The following is a 22,692-nucleotide window of genomic DNA, read 5'->3' on the forward strand; positions in this document are numbered from 1 at the left end:
GGGGAGGTTGTGCCAGGTGAGCAGGTTGTCCGATTCAGGAGTGACGCGACAGATCAGCCGACAAGTCCTAACCACCCGGTTCCTTGTTTCTTCTCTCTCCCCTGTCTCTTTTTGTCTCGCCGCTCTGCAGAATATACAGAAAATGAGAATGACACCGAGAAAGCGACTGAGAGCCCCGCAGGTTGCCGGTGTTCCTCTTCTTAACTTATTTTTTTTTCCTTTCTTTTTGTTTTGTTTGGTTTCACTTCTAAGCCCAGACATTGCTTCATCTCACACATCGCATGGAATGCCGGCGTTGCGTTGCGGCCATCGAATCAACATAATTCGGCTCTCTCTTTTTTTCTCTCGCCCATTTGTGCTGCTTGTGTATGATGTGTTCACCTTTCCTCGCCCCCTTTGGTTGTTAACACCCGGACGCTTGTTCGTACAGGCTTGCGAGCAGTTGGCTTGTGTTGAAACGATGGAGAGTTTGAGATGCATTTTCATGGCAAAAATCTACAGCTCCTCTCTCTCTCTCTCTCTCTCTCTCTCTCTCTCTCTCTCTCTCTCTCTCTCGTTCAACCCATCGATGCATGCATTACCCAGGGGAGACGAGACACTGCCTCTCCCCCCCATGAGCAGTCTCCTGTTCCCTCCCTTGCATTAGTTGCTCGCCGGCCACATAAGAGCCCTGGAAGGGCCGGTTCCGGCCCCCCGGGCCTTATGTTTGACACCCCTCTTCAAGAGTTTAAACTCCCTTCTTCAGACATCTCACGGCGCTTACACTGCGAAAATCTTGGTCTTTATGGCACTGCTGGACTTGATTCTAGCCATTAACTGTTAAGAATGGAAGATAGCATTGAGAGTTATAGAGAGACGGCTGCGGAATGACGCACTAGTTCGTATGTCGGAGTGGCCTTTGGCATAACGCTCACCACTTGCAAAAGGGCTGCAGGGCGTTAAACTCTTTGCATCCATTCATCTCACTGCGGTTCACACAACCACCTTGCAGAGTAGATCTGTATTATTATTCCCATAATGCAGTTTGGGTGGGACAGAGCTGAGATATTGCAACTTGGCTTATGGCCGCCTGCTGAGTTCAGGCCAGAGGTGAGGTTTGAACGAGTAGCTTCCCGGTTCTCTTAGCCCCGGTGTTGTCCACCAGCTCACGTGCTTTCGTGACAGCTCATATTCCTAATTATTGCTCACCGGGCTTTGCATCTCCACTTTGAGACTTTTTTTAAAAAAATCCCATTTATTTTAAATTGTACGTTTCAAAATTGTTAATACTCCAGAGAGCTCTGCCAGAGTAGGAAAATACCTTCTAATTATTCATCACTGACGTTTAAAACCAGCTTAGAAAAGAATAGCTAAACGGCACGGCTTCACACTTCTGCTGGAGCTGTCTTCCCCTTGTAAAGAAATCTTAATTGATTTAATCACAGGAGTCTTAACCTCATGATTAGAGCTGCATATATTTGCATATGAATAAAGGCAGTCTTTCTGCTTGGGGGGGGGAGAACCTAAATCCCCGTGTTTAGAGCATGCAAGCCCATTTGAGAAGAGGCCTGTGTCAGAAAGGGGGAATGCGGCCTGACCTGGATAGCCCAGGCGAGCCCGATCTGGTCAGACCTTGGAAGCTAAGCGGGCTCGACTCCAGCAAGGACGTGGATGGGAGACCTCCTTGGAATACTAGCAGTCGGGAGGCGGGGGCAGGCTTTATTCAGCCCCCTCTCTGAATATCCTCCAGGCCCCCAGCAGGGCTCAGTCACCAGAGGTCGCCATGACTTCCAGGTGCACATATATGCGCACGCACATACACACGAAAAGTACAGAAAAAATACCAAGAAAAGAAAGGGGGGGGGTGAATGCTTCTTCTAAGATGGTATATTCCATGCCTGTTATTTTTTTTAAGTACTTCTAGTAAAGAATAAAACTGTTTTAAAAACAACAACACACTATCTGCTTAATTGGAGACATCTTCTCCATCCCTTGGAAGGCTTTTAATGGTTTAATATATAACCAAATGACTGCCTGAACGTTGCAGCCCTGATGTATATAGAATCAAAGTATGAAAGCTGGAAGGGGCTTAGAGACCATCCATTCCGACCCTCCAGCACCCTGCAGGATGACCAAAAGCATCCCCACCAGACGATCGGGCAATCTCTACTTGAACACTTCCAAGGAGAAAGAACCCACAGCAGCCCCAGGCAACAGATTCCACCATTGAAATGCCCTTATTGTTAAAAAAAGTTTCCCCCTAATATCCCACTGATATCTCCCCACCTGTAATTTAAACCCACGATTACGATACCTGTCCTCCACTACCAACCGAAACAACTCCCTGCCCTCCTCTAAATGACGGCCCTTCAGATACTTAAAAAGTGCCATCATATTCCCCCCCCCCAACTGCCTCTTCTCCAGGTTGAACATTTCTACCAACTCTGTAAAAAACTACAACCCTGTATTTGTGGTGGGCAGATTTGAGGGCAGCAGCCAGATTTCAATGGGGACATCTGTGGCTCAAAGCATAGGCTCTCTTCGTTCAGGGATAATTTGAAAAGGGGGGGGGTGTCATGGACCTAGTAGATCTCCTGGTCTGCCGGTTCTTGCTCTGATCCATCAAATTACTTTTTTGAGTCCCTCGTGGGCGAGGTCACTTGATTTTGGTTGGCTTATGCCTGAATTGTGAAGAGGTCCTGAGGATGCCTGCTTGTGTGTTGAAATCTATAAAGCATCAGTGGCCCACAGGGGATCGTGGCGGGGGGGAGAACAATCCACGTGAGTCTGCTCGGCCTCCCCCCCCCCCCCGGTCTTAGCCAGTACATGGATTGTCTAGTGGACTGTTAGCAGAATTCTTATAGCTGTCAAGAGGAATGGGATTCCATGACTGGGCACCTAGGATTCTTGGTGAGCAGATGTTTGAGGCCGGAGTTTTCGGGCTCCCCCGGGGGAAAGCTGTTCCTCCTAGCGAGGCTCTTCTGCGCCAAAAAGCAGCCGTCATAAACCGCTGTACGTTTCTCAAACCAGTACCTTCAATAGCCTCTCTCTGGGTCTCATTCCAGGAGTTCTTCAGGCTGTTCACAGAGTTTATTTGGGTAGACAGGTTTCGCCATTAACACATATTTTCAGCAGGCAGGAACAACCCACCCCTTACGAATGATGTCTTAAGTCTTGGGATTGTTCTTCGCTGAGTGTCTCACAAGCGTTGAAACGTTTGTTCATATCGTCGTCCATAATCCATCCTTTCCTGCCCCGTTTTCACGGCGTCGAGTTCTGCCCTCGTTTGTTCAGCCGTACATGCGTGGCGTGGAACAATTTTGAGCTGAGGAGAGATGCGTTTTCCAGTATGCCTGTTTTGAATCGTAGCCTTGAAATCTCAAGCTGGCAAGGACGCCACTCAAGGGGTGAAATTCACCTTTCAGTAAAGGCGAGAGCCTTTCATTTCCATGGCTGAGCTGGGTCATTCCATTTCCCTCCTTTGCTCAAGTTGCATGAGTGAGCTTCTTTTTAAGTTCTACGCCCCCCGAGTTGTGCTTGAACGTAACAGCAAGGTTAACACAAGAACGGACACTCGCTAACCCGCATGCCAATATAACCAGCACCATGAGCAGAGTTGTCCCACCAAAGAAGTTGGTCGCATTCACCCCATCTTGTCTTCCCTTGCTCGACAAAGGTGGAGAGCACCGCATGGCCCAGTTCTTCCGAGGCAACCTGGCCGGCTTGATGATCCGCTCTGGGAAACTGGAGAACAAGAAAGTGATCGACTGCCTCTACACCTGCAAAGAGGGGCTGGAGCTGCAGATGGCCGAGGGGGCGAGCAAAAGCCTGAAGGTAATAAGCCGGCCCCGGGATGTGGAATGGCGTGGTGTCGCCCAGGGGTGGCCAAACTTTGCCTAGCCTAAGAGCCCCGTAGAATAAACGTCAGATGTCCGAGAGCCGCAAGACAAATATTAACGCACGCGTTTTTATTGACATTAAATGAGACCGCCCAAAATAAAAACAAAAAGGGGGTAAAAACAGATACTGATAATGATATTATTTGTCCAATGATATTTATTTGTTTGCTAACGACATTTATTTATCTACAAGAGAGAGAGAGAGGTGTGGCCCAATATGCTAATGAGTTCCTGCTGTTGGGTGTGGCCTGTTATGCTAATGAGTTCCTGCTGGGCTTTTTCTACAAAAAGAGCCCTGAGTCCAATGATATTTATTTCTTTGCTAACGACATTTATTTGTCTACGAGAGAGAGAAAGAGTGAGAGAGGTGAAAAGAAAGAATGAAAGAGGTGGAAAGAGAGAGAAAGAAAGCAAAAATAGATGGGGAAGTGAGGGAGGGGAACAGAAGGAAAAGAGAGAGGAAGGAAGGAAGACAGGGAGAAAGAGAGAAAAAGAGAAAGACAGGTGGGAAGAACACTGGCTGGGGAAGGGAAGACAGATCGGAGAGGCATGCCCTCCCCTTCACATCCCCTGCCGGGAGCCGCACAATATGTGTGACTTTGCAGGAGAAAGCAACGGCCCAACCACTTCTGCTTCTCGCTTGCCTTGAATGCCCTTCGCTGGGGTCGCCGCAAGCGAGTTCTGGCTTGACGGCAGTCACCGGAGAGCAAAGTTTGGCCTGGAGGCGTCGGGAGAGACAGATCTTGAGCAAAGCAGAGCTGCCTTCTCAAGGTCTTCAACGCCGGGGACCATCTGGACACCCTGGGGAGGTTTTCACGCTCAGCTGGGTTTTTAAAAAATGTTATTTTGGTTTGAAGAGTTTCGTAACGTACCCCCCCCCCCAAAAAAAATTGTGAACGTGTTTGTAAGTGAGCGGTGAGCATCCCTTCTAAATACGGTTACTCAAAACTGGGGTGGCGTAAGGCCCGGCAACGACTGTAGAAGGCAGAGATGGAGCTTGAATGTCCAAGTGAAACGCGGTGGGCTATCATGGAGCTTCCGGCTTCTCTTAAAGCTCAGTTTCAGGTGGGTGGGACCTAGAGTTGCCAAGGGCCCCCTGGCCAGCAGCAGGGGAAGGGGGGGGGTTGGGTTGCTAGCTCCAGGTGGGCAAACCCGTAGAGATTTGAGGATGGAGCCTGGGGGGGACCGGGACCTTAGTAGGGTACCCTGCCACAGAGTCCACCCTCCAACGCTGTCATTTCCTCCAGGGGAACTGATCTCTGTAGTCTGGAAAGGAGCTGTAATTCCAGGGGATCTCCAGGTCCCACCTGGAGGCTGGCGTCCCTAGTTGGGCCCTTCAAAGAAAGGGGAGTAGGGTTGAAACCTGCCTGGTTTTACCTGTTAAAACTGCTGCCTTCCCCCTTCCCCTGTTCCTGCTATCTAGGACAAAAGGTGGACTCCCTGCATTTTGTTCTCTTCTCAAGGTTAACGGTAGCATTTTTTTTGGGGGGGGGGGAGCAATTTGGATGACAAAACTATACTGGCATGGGTTAAATCCTTTGTTGTTGGCTCTGATCTAAACTGGGGGGCCCGGACACCTGAAATGTGGTTTGAAAAGCGCTGGAAGATCCAGGACCGCCTCGACTAGTTGAGAGTCTTAAACCACTGGGAGGGGCCGTGGCTCACTGGTAGACCATCTGCTTAGCATATCCAAACTGGGGGCCCCGGACACCTGAAATGTGGTTTGAAAAGCGCTGGAAGATCCAGGACCGCCTCGACTAGTTGAGAGTCTTAAACCACTGGGAGGGGCCGTGGCTCACTGGTAGACCATCTGCTTAGCACGTAGAAGGTCGCAGGTTCAATCCCCGGCTTCTCCAGTTCAAAGGAGCAGGCAGGAGGTGATGTGAAAGACCTCCGCCTGAGACCCTGGAGAGCCACTGCCGGTCTGAGTAGACAAGACTGACCTTGATGGACCGAGGGTTTGATTCAGTATAGGGCAGTTTCATGTGAGTTCATGTGCGTACTCACAGTGTATTTTGAAAATACACATGAGTTACACAGTGAAATGTTACAAGATTTCCTAGAGATCAGGGCAGATGTTGGTTAGATTTATTTATCTGTCGATTTCTGACAATATTTTAAAGATGCAGGAAGGAAACCAGATCGCTTGTACAGGAAACAAATGTGTTACTGCCTCCCTCCACCACAACCCCCCTAAAATTTACAGGCAGCCAAAATTTAACAAACTGGTATCCCCCCCCAGGAATCTCCAAACTTATGCTATAAATAATCGCCTCTAATGGTTTTATGTTTTCCTGCATTTTATCAATCAGTCGGTTCAGTGCCTGTCGTATAGCCCCTTGGAATTCTTCAACACAAAAAAGCAAACTGTCTTTTCCCTCTTTCCGCCCCCGCCTCCCCGCAGCAGGAAGCGTTAATCACTTCCTTCTGTGAATCTATTCCGTTTGTTTAGGAGCTAGCATAACAGCTGCAGGATGTTGCTCTAAGCACCTGCTAACTGCAGACCTGGTGGTGGCCGTCGGGGAAATCCTGAACCGTCAGTTCGGTTATCGTAGCATTAAGCAAACGCTGCCGGGTTCCTACAGAGTTTCCTACATGGTGAAACGACATGTTAAATGTGTGCGTGAACAGCATTTTGAGCGAAAGAGGGCCAGTTCGTTAATTAACTGTAACCCTCGTTTTATGCAACATCCTTCGGGCATCAACGGCAGATAAGTGGGCCCCTAACCTTCATTTTGGTGCGACTGGAAGGGCACTTCCCTGACCTGGGTGGCCCAGGGTAGCCTGACCTTGTCAGCGCTTGGAAGTTAAGCCGGGTTGGGCCTGCTTTGTACTTGGATGGGAGACCACCAAGGAAGTCCAGGGTTGCTACGCAGAGGCAGGCAAGGGCAAGCCACCTCTGCTTGTCTCTTGCCTGGACCTGGACGGCCCAGGCTAGCCCGATCTGATCAGATCTCGGAAGCGAAGCAGGGTCAGCCCCGCTTAGTACTCGGATGGGAGACTACCGAGGAAGCCCAGGGTTGTGGAGAAAAAGGAGGACACCGCTTAATGAATCCAGCTCATTCTAGCCCTGGTTTTTCTTCCCTCCTCCCCGCGAAACATCTCCCATGCCACTGTACCTCCGCTCGGCCTTTCAGATCCAGATGAACCCCGGCCAGTCGGTCTTGACCTTGGAAGGAGACGACATCGACCAGTTCGACAAGGCCATGCAGCACATCTCCTACCTGAACTCTCGCCAGTTCCCGACGCCCGGGATCCGGAGGATCAAGATCACCAGCGCGGTCAAGTGAGTTGCGTCATCCGCCACGCTGCGATCGGTAACAGTTCCGCCGCTGAGAGAGCCAGAAGTCCTCTTTTGTGGCAGCCGAATCCCCGAAGGCAGGCTGTGGGTGTGAGAGACGAGGGCTGCTCACAGCTTGATAGTAGAGCAGCGGATCTAAGGCTCAGTCCTCAAGCCCCCCTAGTTAAATGATCTCAGGTAGCATAGTAGGGAGAAGCCTTTGGTGCCACCGCTAAACGGAGTCCGTATCACTGGGCCAGTCTCGTAATAAATGAGGTTGTTAACGATAATTCTTTTCTCATTGTAAAAACCTCCAAAGGAAGTTTAGGAAACTTACTGAGGTCCAAATGTTAAAAAACATATAGCCAAAAGAGTGTTTATTTCAGAGAGATATAAAAACCTCGTAGGGCCCCAAGTAAAGCCTCATAAAATGTTCAAAGTGACAGATGTGCAAAAAAGAACAGCGTATGACCTGACGCGTTTCGGATCGCAAGAGCCCTCATCAGAGGTCAAAAAGTACAAAGTACATCAAGCAACAAAGACCCTGTAGCCCATGTAAGGCAATAAACAATTAATAATATAGGACAAAAATTTAATGTTCCAATCTGGAATTGAATGGCACACCAAAAGACTTCTATTTGGGGCCACAAATTTATCTCGCTTTGTGCCAGAAGTAGTTGCATATGCTGGAAAGACTATCAGTACCAATATGTACCTTCCAGTTTAGGTCCTAAGAGTGCAAGTAAAATTGCCTTATCAGGGACAATGATAAGTTTTGATGTATAATTTTCTTAGGAGCTGCGGAGGCTCAAGTGGTTAAGACGCTGAACTGCAAGCTGTGGAAGGTCAGTAGTTCAGCAGTTCGAGACCCAGGTTGCCGCATGACGGAGTGAGCTCCCGTCTCTAGTTCCAGCTCCTGCCAACCTAGCAGTTCGAAAGCAAGAAATTGCAAGTAGATAAATAGGTACCACTTCGGTGGGAAGGTAACAGCGTTCCATGCGCCTCGGCGTTTAGTCATGCCGGCCACATGACCACAGAAATGTCTTCGGACAGTGCTGGCTCTTCAGCTTTGAAACGGAGATGAGCACCGCAACCCTAGAGTCGGACTCGACTGGCTTTCGAGCAAGGGAACCTTTACGTTTATATTTTTCTTAAATTTATGGAGTGTGCTCACTTTGAATTTTACCTCTGAGGAAGGCTTTTAGCCGAAATGCGTTTGGTATTGGTTCCTGTATATGGATATTATTTGTACCTTTTAACCTGTATTTATATGATTGGACATTTGTCTTTATACTAGGAATAGATACTTATATGCAGGACCATAGGATTGTGGTTTTTAAATGATATTTTAGCACTCTTGAATGTATAATTAAATTCTATATGATAATTTGTACATTAGCACCATGTGCATAGCTATATTTTAGTTGTTCTTTTTTTGCCTCAACCTTTTTTGGTTACCTTTCTCATGGAGGGTTGTGTTTTTCTCCCCATTTTTGGTCGCACTGGGCCAGTCTGACCAGTCCTGTGACTCAGGTGTGTTCAGGTGCAAAGAATTTTAGGGTGCTGCTGCACTATCCGTGCTGCATTTTTAAGGCCACGGTGAGGCAATCCCAAATCCTTCCCTCCCTAGCGGGGATTCCCACACGGCTCTCCCGCAATCTGTCCCTTTTACAATCCAGCCATCTTAGGTCACGATAGCAGTTATAACTAGATTTTGTCAAAAGAAACCATCTTTAGTTGGAGCTTTCCATTTTATAATTCCGTTGCCAAGATCCTCAAGGGCTCCGGGTGAGAGCCGGCGTGGTGTAGTGGTTAAGAGCGGGGGACTCTAATCTGGAGAACCGGGTTCGATTCCCCACCCCTCCTCTACATGAAGCCTGCTGGGTGACCTTGGGCCAGTCACAGTTCTCTCAGAGCTGTCTAAGCGCCACCTGCCTCACAGAGTGTCTGTTGTGGAGAGAGAAAGGGAAGGAGATTGTAAGCCACTCGGAGACTCCTTCGGGGAGAGAAAAGCGGGGTATAAAAGCCAACTCCTACTCCTCCTCTTCTTCCTCTTCGTCATCTTCTTCTGATCTGCAAGATGATAAAAAGCCCAAGTTGATAGACACTCGCTAAACCTGACCCCTAAATGTTGGTCTGCCAACACTGGAATTTCCCCTTGAGCAGCTCACCATGCAACTTAGAGAACTTTACCCATATGAGCCCATAAACGGGGGGCGGGGGGGGAATGGTTAGGGAGCAATGTTCCCTCTAAGCAGTGGAGTCTTGTGAGCAAAAATCCTACTTTGTCAGCTACTGGCATTAAAGCTGTGAGTGTGCAATTTGGCTGCTGCATCAATTAATTTGTTCTGGAGCCCTCCTTCCTGAGCTGAGACACAAATGTGTGTGCCAGAAGCTAAAAAACTGTGAGCTAGCTCACACTAACCCAGCTTAGAGGGAACATTGTAAGGAAGACCTGCTGGAGTTGCACAGACAGCAGTTGCCAATTTGGCCGCTCCCTGTGGCGGCTGACGTGTCGTCCAGCAGGCTGTTGAAAGAGGCCTTCTCCGCTCTGCTGGAGCGTGGGCTTAGAGCAGTGGCATGTGGGCTCTTTCCATTCATTCACACTTTGTGCTGTCTGGATGGTACACCTGACGGCAGATCGTGGGAAGACCCGAGACTGGGAGAAAATCGGGGCTGACGCACGGTCACGGTGATGTACACCAGCCACGTTAAAATAGACCACGTAGAGCTGAAGGCCACCGGGTTCCCTCCTGTAACGCCAGATCTGTGCATTGCGTGTCCTTGCGTTTGTCTTCGTGACACGTGAGCTTTTCGGGCTTTAACAGCCGCGGGTCTCGATCGCCTCCCGCAGGTGCTCCAGCGAAGAGGCCTGCATGGCCATCCCGTTCGTCGACGGCTACGTCATGGTCCTGCAGCCCGAGGAGCCCAAGATCAGCTTGAGCGGCATCAACCACTTCGCCCGTTCCGCTTCGGAGTTCGAGAGCCCCGAGGGGGTCTCCCTCTTCCCCGAGCTCCGCATCATCAGCACCATCACGCGGGAGGTGGAGCCGGAGGGAGACGGCGACGAAGATCCCACAGGTGAAGTCTCCGTGCCTGACCGTGGAGTAGTTAGAGCCAGACGCTGTGCACAATTCAGAAGGGACACGGCCCCTTTGAGGGCAGGGGTGAGGGTGTGGATGCCGAGGGGTGGAGGAAGGAGAGGAGGTACCACATGGAAACCTGGAGGCCTGTTGGCCAAGCTAGTTCTGCGGAAGACAGCGTGGAAACGGCAGAGCCATATGTTGGTGGGCTTTCTGTCAAAAGCCAGTTCCTGGTTTCAGTGGCCCCTGGAGCAGAGACTACCTGGGGCCCCTGTCCCTAGGAGAACTGGGTTTGATTCCCCACTCCTCCACGTGCAGCTGCTGGTGTGACCGTGGGTCAGTTACAAGTTCTCTCAGAGCTGTTCTCTCAAGAGCGGTCCTGGAGAGAGCTCTCTCAGCCCCACCTACCTCACAGGGTGCCTGTTATGGGGAGGGGAAGGGGAAGAAGATTGTGAGCCGCCCTGGGACTCCGAGTGAAGGGCAGGATCTCTTCTCTTCTTCTTCTACTTGCCGTATCGTCCCCCCACTCACGCTTCCCCCGCCCACTGGTTCATTTTCCAGTCTTCACAGTACTCACAGACCCTTTCCTGACTGTGCTGGAAGCGAGGGTGGTGGGGAGGGCCCATGGCAAGCAAATGGACAGCAGGGGGGATGAGCAGGTGGGGGTGGCAGCAGAGGGGGCCCCCAGAAGGTCTGCCAGAAGGTATAAGAACGTAAGAGAAGCCAGTGTTGGGTCAGGCCAATGGTCCATCCAGTCCGACACTCTGTCACACAGAGGCCAAAAATACCAGGGGCCATCAGGAGGTCCAGCAGTGGGGCCAGGACATTAGAAGCCCTCCCACTGTTGCCCCCCCCAAGAACCAAGAATACAGAGCATCATTTGCCCCAGCCTCAGAGTTCCTAACTATAAGAACATCAGAGAAGCCAATGTTGGATCAGGCCAATGGCCCATCCAGTCCCACACTGTCACACGGTGGCCAAAAATACCAGGTGCCACCAGGAGGTCCACCAGTGGGGCCAGGATATCAGAAGCCCCCCCCTCCCCCCAAGCACCAAGAATACAGAGCATCCCTTGCCCCAGCCTGAGAGTTCCCGTTTATACCTTGTGGCTAATAGCCACTGATGGACCTCTACTCCATATATTTATCCAGTTCCCTCTTGAAGCTGTCCATGCTTGTAGCCGCCGCCACCTCCTGTGGCAGTGAATTCCAGGTGTGAATCACTCTTTGGGTGAAGAAGTATGCCGAGGCTGGGGCCCGTTTCTGTCACTTCCTCCCCCCCCCCCCCCGGGCCTGCCTGACCTCAGTGTCTGCCTGTGTCTCTGCAGTTCAAGAGTCTCTGGTGTCCGAAGAGATCATGCACAACTTGGACACCTGCGAAGTGACCGTGGTGGGGGAGGAGCTCAACCAGGAGCAGGAGAGCCTGGAGGTGGATCTGGTGCGGCTGCAGCAGAAGGGGATGGAGATGAGCAGCTCCAACCTTGGCGTGATCATTACGGGTGAGTGTCGGCCCTCTGCCTTTGGTGCGCCGGGGAGCCCAGCAACGATCCGAGCAGTCACGAGATCGGCCGGACATCTTTTTTTCTTAGCGCTTGCTTCCAAGTGAACTTCATCTGCGATCCAGCCGGTAACCCCAGTGATCACTGAGTGCTCACGACCAATGCTCCCTCTAAGCTGGGGAGTCTTGTGAGCAAAAATTCTACTTTGTGAGCTCCTGGCATTAAAGCTGTGAGCAAACAATGTGGCTACTGCATCAATTAGTTTGCTCTGGAGCCCTCCTCCCTGAGCAAAAGACAAAAATGTGTGAGCCGGGGGCTAAAGAACTGTGAGCTAGCTCACACTGACTCAGCTTGGAGGGAACACTGCTCAGTTTGGTGATAGCCAGTTTGGTGTTGTGGTGAAGTGTGCAGACTCTAATCTGGGAGAACCGGGTTTGGTTCCCCACTCCTCCACTTGCACCTGGCTGGATGGCCTTGGGCAAGCTGTAGCTCTGATAAGAGCTGTTCTTGAAAAAGAGCAGTTTCCGTCAGAGCTCTCTCAGCCCCACCCACCTCACAGGGTGTCTGTTGTGGGGAGGGGAAGGGAAAGGAGTTTGTGAGCCGCTCTGAGACTCCAAGTGAAGGGCAGGGTATAAATCCAATCTCTTCTCTTCTTCTTCACGACGCATCCGGGATTCCAAATGCGAACGGCCCAGCCGTTGTCGTTCCAAGCAGTGTTCTCTCTAAGCGGAGTTAGGGTGAGGTAGCTCACAGTTTTTTAGCCTCCGGCTCACACATTTTTTTTTTTTTGTCCTTGCGCAGGAAGGACGTGGGTCCAGAGCAAACGTAATTTATGCAGTAGCCAAGTCGCTTGCTCACCACTTGAATGCCAGTAGGATTTTTGCTCACCAAGACTCCACGGCTTAGAGGGAGCGTGGGTTTTCCAAGTCTAAATCAAACGTTTTGAGTTGGGCACATCTTTTCTGAGCCTGGAGGACGAGGGCTTCTTCACAACTTGAAATGTTTCTGCAAGTTCAAGGCCGGCTGAGTTGCTGGCGGGGGGGGGGGTGGAGGCAGGCACAGGTGTGTCCCTCTGACCCTCCCACACTCCTGCGTCGGTCTATAAACAGGGCGACTGAATTCTGTTCAGCTCCAGGGGGCTCAACAGAGGGGATGCCCCCTGCCAACCAGAGACGCTTGGTGCATGTAACTCTTCATCATATCATAAAAGCAGTGGATCCCCTGTGTAGAAAGAACTGTGGACAAAAAGCCAACTTTTTCCATTGCTGGTGGAAGTGCCAACACATACAGTCATTCTGGTCTCAGATATCACAGCCAATGTTCCCTCTAAGCTGTGGAGTCTTGTAAGCAAAAATTCTACTTTGTGAGTGACTGGCATTAAAGTGGTGAGCAGGTAATTTGGCTACTGCATAAATGAGTTTGCTCTGGAGCCCCATCCTTCCTGAGTTAAGACAAAAATGTGTGAGCCGGAGGCTAAAAAACTGTGAGCTAACTCACACTAACTCGGCTTAGAGGGAACACTGATCACATCACATCTCCTTGATTACAAATATACAGTTGCCTTTTTTTTTTAACCAGAAACACTACTACTAAATAATTGGTCAGATCCACAGGGCAATAAGAGGAAGACTGTTCTGATCCACACTTCATTAGCTGTAGCCAGAAATGCCATAGCCGCGGTATGGCTAGACAGACTTCCACCCACGATCCAATCCTGGCAAAATCGTATTTGAGACCACTTCATTATGTCCAAATTATCACTTAGCACACTCAATCTCTCCTCCAGCAAATTTGAAGAAAAATTTATAGCATCCTGGTTTTCACTCACTAACTATATGGTTGAATCTGATGTAATTCCAGCAAATTCTTTATACAAATCAAAGATATAATTTTGAAACTTGAACCCGAAACATTATTTGCCTTAGATCTAAGATAATACCTGAAGTTACTTTCAGAACACTGATTTAAAATTTGCCCATAAGGATATGTATTTATTATACGATCGTTGCCTTAAGAGATGTTTTGTAGTGTGTGATACAGTTCTTTGGCGTCTTCAGCCTGGACATAGTTAAGCATTAATGTTTTTTCTAACCTATGTTTGTACTTCATCTGCAGACATCTATTGTACTTACCTTGTATTGTTCTTAAATTCTTAAATAAAAATTATAAATTTTAAAAACAAAACAGGAGATTGCCCTCAGAGGGCCCATAGCTACAGTGGGGCATCTTGGGGCCCCGCCCCCTTAATTTACAGCCCCGCCCCACAAGAGGCATAGATGGGGATTGGTGTGGGGAAGGAAACAGATGGCTCGGTGGCTTGGAGGGTAGGAAGCAACCCCGTAGCTAGGGAATTTTTTGGGAGGGGGTCTCGGGGGCTAATTAAACGGAAGTACAGTGCAGTTGGTAAGTTAGAGCACTTTGGGGGCAGCCCAGGTGAAGGGGCCCAGAAGAAAGACTAGGGGGCTGGGCCCCGTGTGCCCCATGTTAGCTACGGGCCAGGTAGGAAGTATTCATAGGGTTTTGATTCTTAAGCAATATATTAATGAATAAACCCTGTGAAGGGCTGGGAGGGGGAGAGAGGTGGCGAGCTGGGTGGACATGAAGAGGGGGACATGAAACAGAGCACTGCGCCAACATACAGCCTCGCATGCTTCAGCACACTTCCGTATTATTTATGTATAACCTAGCTACTTGATCACATGCAGCATTGGTAACGGTAAAGGTTTCCCTTGCTTGAAAGCCAGTCGAATCTGACTCTAGGGTTGCGGTGCTCATCTCCGTTTCAAAGCCGAAGAGCCAGCACTGTCCAAAGACGTTTCCGTGGTCATGTGGCCGGCATGACTAAACACCAAGGCGCACAGAACGCTGTGACCTTCCCACCGAAGTGGTCCCTATTTATCTACTTGCAATTTCTTGCTTTCGAACTGCTAGGTTGGCAGGAGCTGGAACTAGAGACGGGAGCTCACTCTGTCATGCGGCACACTCGGGGCTCGAACTGCTGAACGACCGACCTTCCACAGCCTGCAGTTCAGCGTCTTAACCACTTGAGCAGCAATAATGTCTTATTTTTACAAAAGCCCTTCACTCCCTCATAATGGTTGCCCCCCCCCCAGGAAAAAAATACACCTCACAAAAGAAAAAATCCTGGCCCCTCAGAAGTCCCCGGTCCCTCGTTCTGCTCTGGACAATTAATTCCCAAAGAAGGTCCGAGCCGAAGCGTGTCTCCCTCGGCAGTCTCTGCAGCTGAGCACAGAGGAGTATCTTGGATCGCCAGGGAGGTCTCTTTTCTGCAGTGCTCTGCTAATGTCAAACCTTGCTTCGCTTTGCTCTGCTCAGTTTGCCATAGATGCTAGGGGGAGGGGAGTTCCTTAGGAAGGGGGTGTGAGTGTGGAGTGTGGAGTGTGTGACTGCAGTATCTTAGAAGCGTAACATTTAAGGAGAGCCTTTCTCTGGTTCACAGAGGGACGTCCTTGAATCTTCCAGTGCCAGCTTGCTTGCTCAGTAGATAATGGAATCATGCATTTCCCATGTGAAAGGGGGGTTTGGTGTAGTGGTTAAGTGCACGGACTCTAATCTGGGAGAACCGGGTTTGATTCCCCACGCCTCCACTTGCAGCTGCTGGATGACCTCGGGCAAGCCATAGTTCTGATAAGAGCTGTTCTTGAAAAAGAGCCGTTTCCGTCAGAGCTCTTTCAGCCCCACCTACCTCCCAGGGTGTCTGCTGTGGGGAGGGGAAGGGAAAGGAGTTTGTGAGCCGCTCTGAGACTTCTCTGGGTAGTGAAGGGCAGGGTATAAATCCAATCTCCTCCTCCTCCTCCTCCTCCTCCTCCTCCTCCTCCTCTTCTTCTTCTCCTCTCAGTTTGCCATAGATGCTGGGGGGAGGGGAGTTCCTTAGGAGGGGGTGTGAGTGTGGAGTGTGTGACTGCAGTATCTTAGAGGCGTAACATTTAAGGAGAGCCTTTCTCTGGTTCACAGAGGGACGTCCTTGAATCTTCCAGTGCCGGCTTGCTTGCTCAGTAGATAATGGAATCATATATTTCCCGTGTGAAAGAAGGGGGTTAGAGACGCTGGAGCTAGGCAGGGTGAATGTGACGTACGTATGGGGCTTAGGAGGGGTTACATTTGAATTACCCGTTTCTTTGCATATACCCGCCAAAATCTTTAGAACTGACATAGTACTGTTAAGGCCTGGAACTTGTTTATATCTCACTAAAGCCTTTCACTGCCAAAGACAGTGTGGTTGAGAGTAACTTGAGAGTCTGACAGCTAAGCCCAGATTCGGAAGGTACCACCAGCCAATGCCAGCGCTTTCTTTAGCATCTCATTCCTCCTTCAGGGCAAGTAGCATCCTCCAATCCAATTATCGAGCGAGAGAAAATCGTAATCTGGCCCCGCCCCCTTCCCCCCCCACCCAGACCCTCTGAAGCGAGCCCCGCAGAACAGCCGCCAAAGCCTCCAGTCTAGCTGTCATATATTATGATTTCTACTGCATGCCTACGCTTCAGATACAGTATGTTAAAGCCCGGTATCCTAGAGTGCACGTTCTGATTGGCTGCTTCTGTCAACAGGCCAATCAGAGCTAAGGATTGTGACTGGAGGGAACAACATTGATTGGTCTTTGTTGTGTTAATATGATTGGTTCTTACCGTTCACCTGGGCGTGGCTTTCCCAGCCCGGGATGTTTAAAAGGAGCTCAGGCTCCTATGGTTTTTCGTGTTGATTTGTTCTGGTTCAATAAAGCTGAAATCACTTGTTTAAGAGCTGCCTGAGTCTGATCCATTTCACTAGCGTTTATGTGTCCGGGGCGGGGTGGGGGAGTGTGTCTCCTCGCCGCCCCCACCCAGTCCCTCCTTGCCCTTGACGGCGGCTGCGTTGCTCTCCCTTTAGGGGTCGACACCATGGCCAGCTACGAAGAGGTTCTGCACCTCATCCGTTACCGCAACTGGCACATCGCCGCTCTCTTTGACCGGAAGTTCAGATTGGTCTGTTCGGAGCTCAACGGCCGCTACGTCAGCAACGAGTTCAAAGTGGAGGTACGCGAGCAGAGCTGGTGTGCCGGAAGCCCCCGAGGAGCCGATTGTGGGGCTTGTGGGGCGGGGCAGACAGCTGCCTCGCGCCGAGTCAGGCTGTGGATCCCTCTAGTTTGGCGTGGCTCGCTGGGGCGGGCCGTGGCCCTGCAGGATCTCGGGCAGAGGGGGAAGGTCTTTTCCCAGCACCTACGTCCAGAGACTCTTCTCAGCCGGTGGTGCCTGGGGTCGAACTGGCCGGTCTTCCCCATGCAAACGAGGGGCTCTGCCACTGATCCGTGGCCCCCGACTTAGTGGTCGCCTCCCTGGTAGCAAAGTCAGTCAAGGGCAGCCAGTGTGCAATCTCTGGGGCCTTGACCAAAACGCTAGCCGGCGACATCTCACTGGGACCTTTGCTGGATTGAGGTGCCGTATTCTGCCATTTCTGGAACCTCTCCCTCTTCAGCCCACCCAACGATAGGAATGCAGAGGGCTACCCACAAAGACACCCCAAAGGGCACAAAAATGGAAACTGGCTACATGCCTAGACAGCTTCAGGAGGGGACTGGATAGACATATGGCGCAGAGGCCCACCAGTGGCTGTTAGCCACAAAGTATGGATCAAACACTCTGGGGCAGTGATGCCCTGTCTTCTTGGTGCTTGGGAGGCCACAGTGGGAGAGCTTCTGGAGTTCTGGCCCTGCTGGTGGACCTCCTGATGGCACCTGGGTTTTAGCTACTGTGTGACACAGCGTGTTGGACTAGACAGGCCATTGGCCTGATCCAACAGGGCTTCTCTTATGTTCTTATGTCTGGAGCAGTGATGCTCTGTCTTCTTGGTGCTTGGGGCAACAGTGGGAGGGCTTCTGGAGTTCTGGCCCTGCTGGTGGACCTCCTGATGGCACCTGGGTTTTAGCTACTGTGTGACACAGCGTGTTGGACTGGACAGGCCATTGGCCTAATCCAACAGGGCTTCTCTTATGTTCTTATGTCTGGAGCAGTGATGCTCTTGTCTTCTTGGTGCTTGAGGGGCAACAGTGGGAGGGTTTCTGGGGTTCTGGCCCCGCTGATGGACCTCCTGATGGCACCTGGGTGTTGGCCACTGTGTGACAGAGTGTTGGGCCAGATGGGCCATTGGCCTGAGCCAGGATGGCTTCTCCTATGTCTGGGGCAGTGATGCTCTGTATTCTTGGTGCTTGGGAGGATAACAGTGTGGTTGTGTGTGTGGACTTCTGGAGTTCTGGCCCTGCTGGTGGATCTCCTGGTGGCACCTGGTATTTTTGGCCACTGTGTGACACTGAGTGTTGGACTGGATGGGCCATTGGCCTGATCCAACATTGGCTTCTCTTATGTTCGTACCCAAAGGCTTGCTGTCTAAGGCCGGGGAACAGGCAGTTGTACAAAGAATCCAGGCAGCTTCTTGTTAACCTGCTCAGCTTGTGTGCAAGAGTTTCTAATTTGTTTCCTGTTTCGCCCATTCTCTCTCCCCCCCCCCCCCCCCCCCACGTCATCCACACGGCCAACCCCGTGGACCACGCCAGCCACATCGCCGCCCAGCCACAGTTTGTCCAACCCGTCCACCATTCTTTTGTCGACCTCTCTGGTCACAACCTGGCCAACCCACACCCTGGGTTTTCAGGTAAGGACGTGACTTCCCTCTGGGTTCCTGACTTCCCCTTCAGATTGAAAGGCTGTTTGAGAATCGGTATCTCTCTGGCTCCCAGGCACGGCGAATGAATGGCAGCGACTTGCAGCCGAGCGGCGCATCGCGTCTTGGGTCACGCAGGGCTGAGACAGCCTTGCTAGGTTTCTAACACGGATGAGAGGCAGCCCGTTTCTTCTGGGGCCTTCAGGAAATAGTCGCCCCCTAACACCTATCATTAAAACATTTTTTAAAAGAGGGTGAAATACACAAAAAAACATAAAAACGGCCATTGAAACATGGGTTAGGAAGGAGTACCGCTTCACCCCTCTGTAATACTGCTCAGACTGTATTTTTGTAGCAAAGAAACCGGGGGGAGGGGGGCTTCCTTCTCCAAAGGGGGTCTGCCTGATCCTGATGAAGTCCCTCTGAGCTTCCCAGCACTTGGGTCAGGGGCCGCCTGGCGCATGCTGCTAGGAGGGTGGTGCCCAACCCTTTTGAGCCTGCAGACACCTTTGGAATTCTGACACGGGGCAAAATGGCTGTCACGGGAGGTGGAGCCAATAACAAAAGAAGAAGAGGAGGAGGAGGAGATTGGATTTGTACCCCACCCTTCACTGCTCAAAGGAGTCTCAGAGCAGCTTACAAACTCCTTTCCCTTCCCCTCCCCACAACAGACACCCTGGGAGGTGGGTGGGGCTGAGAGAGCTCTGACAGAAATTGCTTTTTCAAGGACAGCTCTGACAGAACTATGGCTTGCCCAAGGTCATCCAGCCAGGTGCAAGTGGAGGAGTGGGGAATCAAACCCGGCTCTCCCAGATTAGAGTCCACTACACCAAACTAGCTCTCAAGAAGAAGAGGAGACTAGATTTATACCCCACCCTTCGCTACCCAAAGGAATCTCAGAGTGGCTTACAATCTCCTTTCCCTTCCCTTCCTCTCCCCACAACCAACACCCTGTGAGAGAACTTGTGACTGACCCAAGGTCATACCAGCAGCTGCATGTGGAAGAGTGGGGAATCAAACCCTGTTCTGCCAGATTAGAGTCCGCCACTCTTACCCGCTACACCAAACTGGATCTGAGTGGTGCTGTAAGAGGTAGACCCACCCACAAAATGTCAGGGAGCAAGGTTAAGTCCAAAGTGGCTTATCGTATTGAGCCGTTGCCCATTGCAAAATACAGAATACAACAGAGCAGTCGTAAAAGTTAAAAAGCACTGTTAATATCTGGGTTAAAATTAACTACTAGTGAAATGGGTTTAATCACCATCAGGTAGCCTGCCCCTTAGATCTAATCTTAGGTGCTGCTAAAGCAAACAGGGAAACTATAGGATAGATATAAGCATCATTATCTGAAAGCAAGAACGCAGTCTGCAAGGTTTATAACTCTAGTAGTGCCTCATTTGCCTAAAATCCTTCAGCTTTGTTTGTCAGGGTGCCTTTTCGTGGTTAAGTGCATGGACTCTAATCTGGCAGAACCGGGTTTGATTCTCCACTCCTCCTCCTGCAGCTGCTGGATGACCTGGGGCAAGCCATAGTTGTGGAACAACAAAGACAGTCTGGGGATGTTGTTATCAAAAGCAAAAAGTGATATAATTCTAAAGCAAATCAAGTGTATATTATACAATAGTAAGAATACAGCACTCCAAATATCAAGAAATAGTCCAAGAATAAAGGTAAAGGTTCCCTTGCTCAAAAGCCAGTCGAATCCGACTCTAGGGTTGCGGTGCTCATCTCCGTTTCAAAGCCGAAGAGCCAGCGCTGTCCGAAGACATTTCCGTGGTCATGTGGCCGGCATGACTAAACACCAAGGTGCACAGAACGCTGTTACCTTCCCACCGAAGTGGTCCCTATTTATCTACTTGCAATTTCTTGCTTTCGACCTGCTAGGTTGGCAGGAGCTGGAACTAGAGACGGGAGCTCACTCCATCATGCGGCACACTCGGGTCTCGAACTGCTGAACTACCGACCTTCCACAGCCTGCAGTTCAGCGTCTTAACCACTTGAGCCACCGCAGCTCCTAGTCCAAGAATACAGAGATCCAAATATCAACGAGTAGTCCAAGAATTACAAAGAGTCCGGCTTCAACTTCGTTTCGAAAGTAGACTTCATCCGAAGTAATTTTCAACTTGCGATGTGTGATTATTTCTATTGTTCAAGTGCAGAGATGATATTTCTTATGTTGTAATGTAGTTTTTAACAGGGACTCGCCCTTTGTTTTCAACAAAATTTAACACTTCTTATTAATGGGCATGACAAAAAGCTTAAGCTCCAAAATGCCTACATTACAACATAAGAAATATCGTCTTTGTGCTTGAACAATAGAAATAATCACACATCGCAAGTTGAAAATTACTTCTGATGAAGTCTACTTTCGAAACGAAGTTAAAGCCGGACTCTCCATAATTCTTGGACTACTCGTTGATATTTGGATCTCTGTATTCTTGGACTATATGTTGATATTTGGAGTGCTGTATTCTTGCTGTTGGATAATATACACTTGATTTGCTTTAGAATTATATCACTTTTTGCTTTTGATAGCAACTTCCCCAGTCTGTCTTTGTTGTTCCAGTTTATACTGGGAGGTCTTTTCTGTTGTTTGTGGATTGTTCTTAATGACCAAGCCAGAGTTCTGTCAGAGCTGTTCTTGAAAGGGCAGTTCTGGAAAGAGCTCTCTCAGCCCTGCCTACCTCACAGGGTGCCTGTTGTGGGGAGGGGAAGGGAAGGAGTTTGTAAGCCAACCTCAGATTCTGAGTGAAGGGCGGGGTATAAATCCGATCTCCCCCTCCTCCTCCAATCAGAAGCTCTCCTGAGCAAAAGCCCCACCTAGTCCCGCCCACTTTCTAAAAGCACTTGGCAGGCCCCAGGGAAAGTGTCAGCAGTTGCCTTGTTGGGGACTCCTGCACCGTGACGGGCTGCAGCACCTGAGCAGGCTTCTCTTTCTCTCCCCCCCCCCCCCGGGGGGAAAGTACGGCCACCGTGGTGATCGTGGTCTGTGTCAGCTTCCTGGTGTTCATGATCATTCTGGGCGTGTTCCGCATCCGAGCCGCCCACCAGCGAACGATGCGGGACCAGGATTCGGGGAAGGAGAACGAGATGGACTGGGACGATTCCGCCTTGACCATCACCGTCAACCCGATGGAGGTAAGGGCACGAGTTGTGCTTCTTTCCCAGTTTACGGTTCAAAGGCATGCAGGGCGGGGCTTCCGCTGGCCCTGTTCCCGAACGGGCCGCCTGTCGACTGCATCCCACCTGGAGAACATCTAGGACCGGATGTGGTTCTCAGTCTGTCCCCCCCAGCTGCTGTTCACGTTGGCTTCTGGCTCTCTTTGAGCCTCCTGCCATGATCCCTTGATGGCTCCTGTGTGCACACGTCTCATTTTTCAGTAGAAGTTGCAGGCCGAAATGGCTAGCTTGGGGAAGGAGTCTAGGTTTCTAGGATGCTTGTGCAAGCAGTGGACATCCCTGGACTCAGCTGTGCAACAACACCATCCCCTGTGATTCACCTCTTGCTCTCTGTCTATTCTTGACCCTTTGTCTTGGCTGGAGCTCTCTTTTTTTTGGGGGGGTGTGTGTGTGGAGTATTGTGTGTGTGTGCGTGCCAGTGTTCCCTCTAAGCTGAGTTACTGTGAGCTAGCTCACAGTTTTTTAGCCCCCGGCTCACACATTTTTGCCTTAGCTCAGGAAGGATGGCTCCAGAGCAAACTAATTCAGGCGGTAGCCAAATTGCTCGCTCACAACTTTAATGCCAGTAGCTCACAAAGTAGAATTTTTGCTTACAAGACTCCAAACCTTAGAGGCAACATTGGTGTGCGTGCGCGTGCTTTTAACGCCTGGAAGTCATGGCAACCCCTACTGGGGGCTTGGGCATTTTTCAGAGAAGTGGTTTGATAGCCTGCCTCTGCATCCCAAGCCCTGGTGTACCCCGGAGGTCACCCTTCCAAGTCCTTGCCAGCAGGCCCATAGCCAGGATTCTGTGGCTTCTGGGGCCAATTTTGTTCTGGTGGGGCTGAAGATCTCAGTGCAGAAAGAAAAGCCATTTCGCCAACAGAAAGCTGTTACCAGGCGAGATCTCCAAGTTGTAAGCTGTCGACCACTTTAGAGGACAGTTCTCAGCTGCTGCAAGTTAATCACTTCCGCCAGCCTGAGCAGCAATTCTGAGAACAAGCCGGCAGGTGTGAGTCATGACTTCTAGAGTCAAGAAAGCTAACACTCAGACAGAAACACTCTCTTCAAGGAGACCAGTGTCTTGACACACAGAAGGGATCCTAGAGGTCACCTACTCCAACCCCCTTGGTCAGTGAG

General features: G+C 50.5%; 1 protein-coding gene across 1 annotated transcript in view; it reads left to right on the plus strand.

Moving 5' to 3' along the window:
• Window positions 1-22,692, plus strand: part of CLSTN1 (calsyntenin 1) — a 67,949-nt gene that overhangs the window by 41,122 nt on the left and 4,135 nt on the right. The window contains exons 11-18 of the mRNA XM_015407668.1: window positions 131-181; window positions 3,656-3,813; window positions 7,016-7,164; window positions 10,013-10,239; window positions 11,569-11,739; window positions 16,627-16,774; window positions 18,248-18,384; window positions 21,320-21,531. Of these exons, the coding sequence (XP_015263154.1) occupies window positions 131-181; window positions 3,656-3,813; window positions 7,016-7,164; window positions 10,013-10,239; window positions 11,569-11,739; window positions 16,627-16,774; window positions 18,248-18,384; window positions 21,320-21,531 (1,253 nt within the window). The remainder of the gene's footprint in view (window positions 1-130; window positions 182-3,655; window positions 3,814-7,015; window positions 7,165-10,012; window positions 10,240-11,568; window positions 11,740-16,626; window positions 16,775-18,247; window positions 18,385-21,319; window positions 21,532-22,692) is intronic.

This window comes from Gekko japonicus, unplaced genomic scaffold (genome assembly GCF_001447785.1).
Source record: "Gekko japonicus isolate JY-2015 unplaced genomic scaffold, Gekko_japonicus_V1.1 scaffold1533, whole genome shotgun sequence".
NCBI classification, from domain to species: domain Eukaryota; kingdom Metazoa; phylum Chordata; class Lepidosauria; order Squamata; family Gekkonidae; genus Gekko; species Gekko japonicus.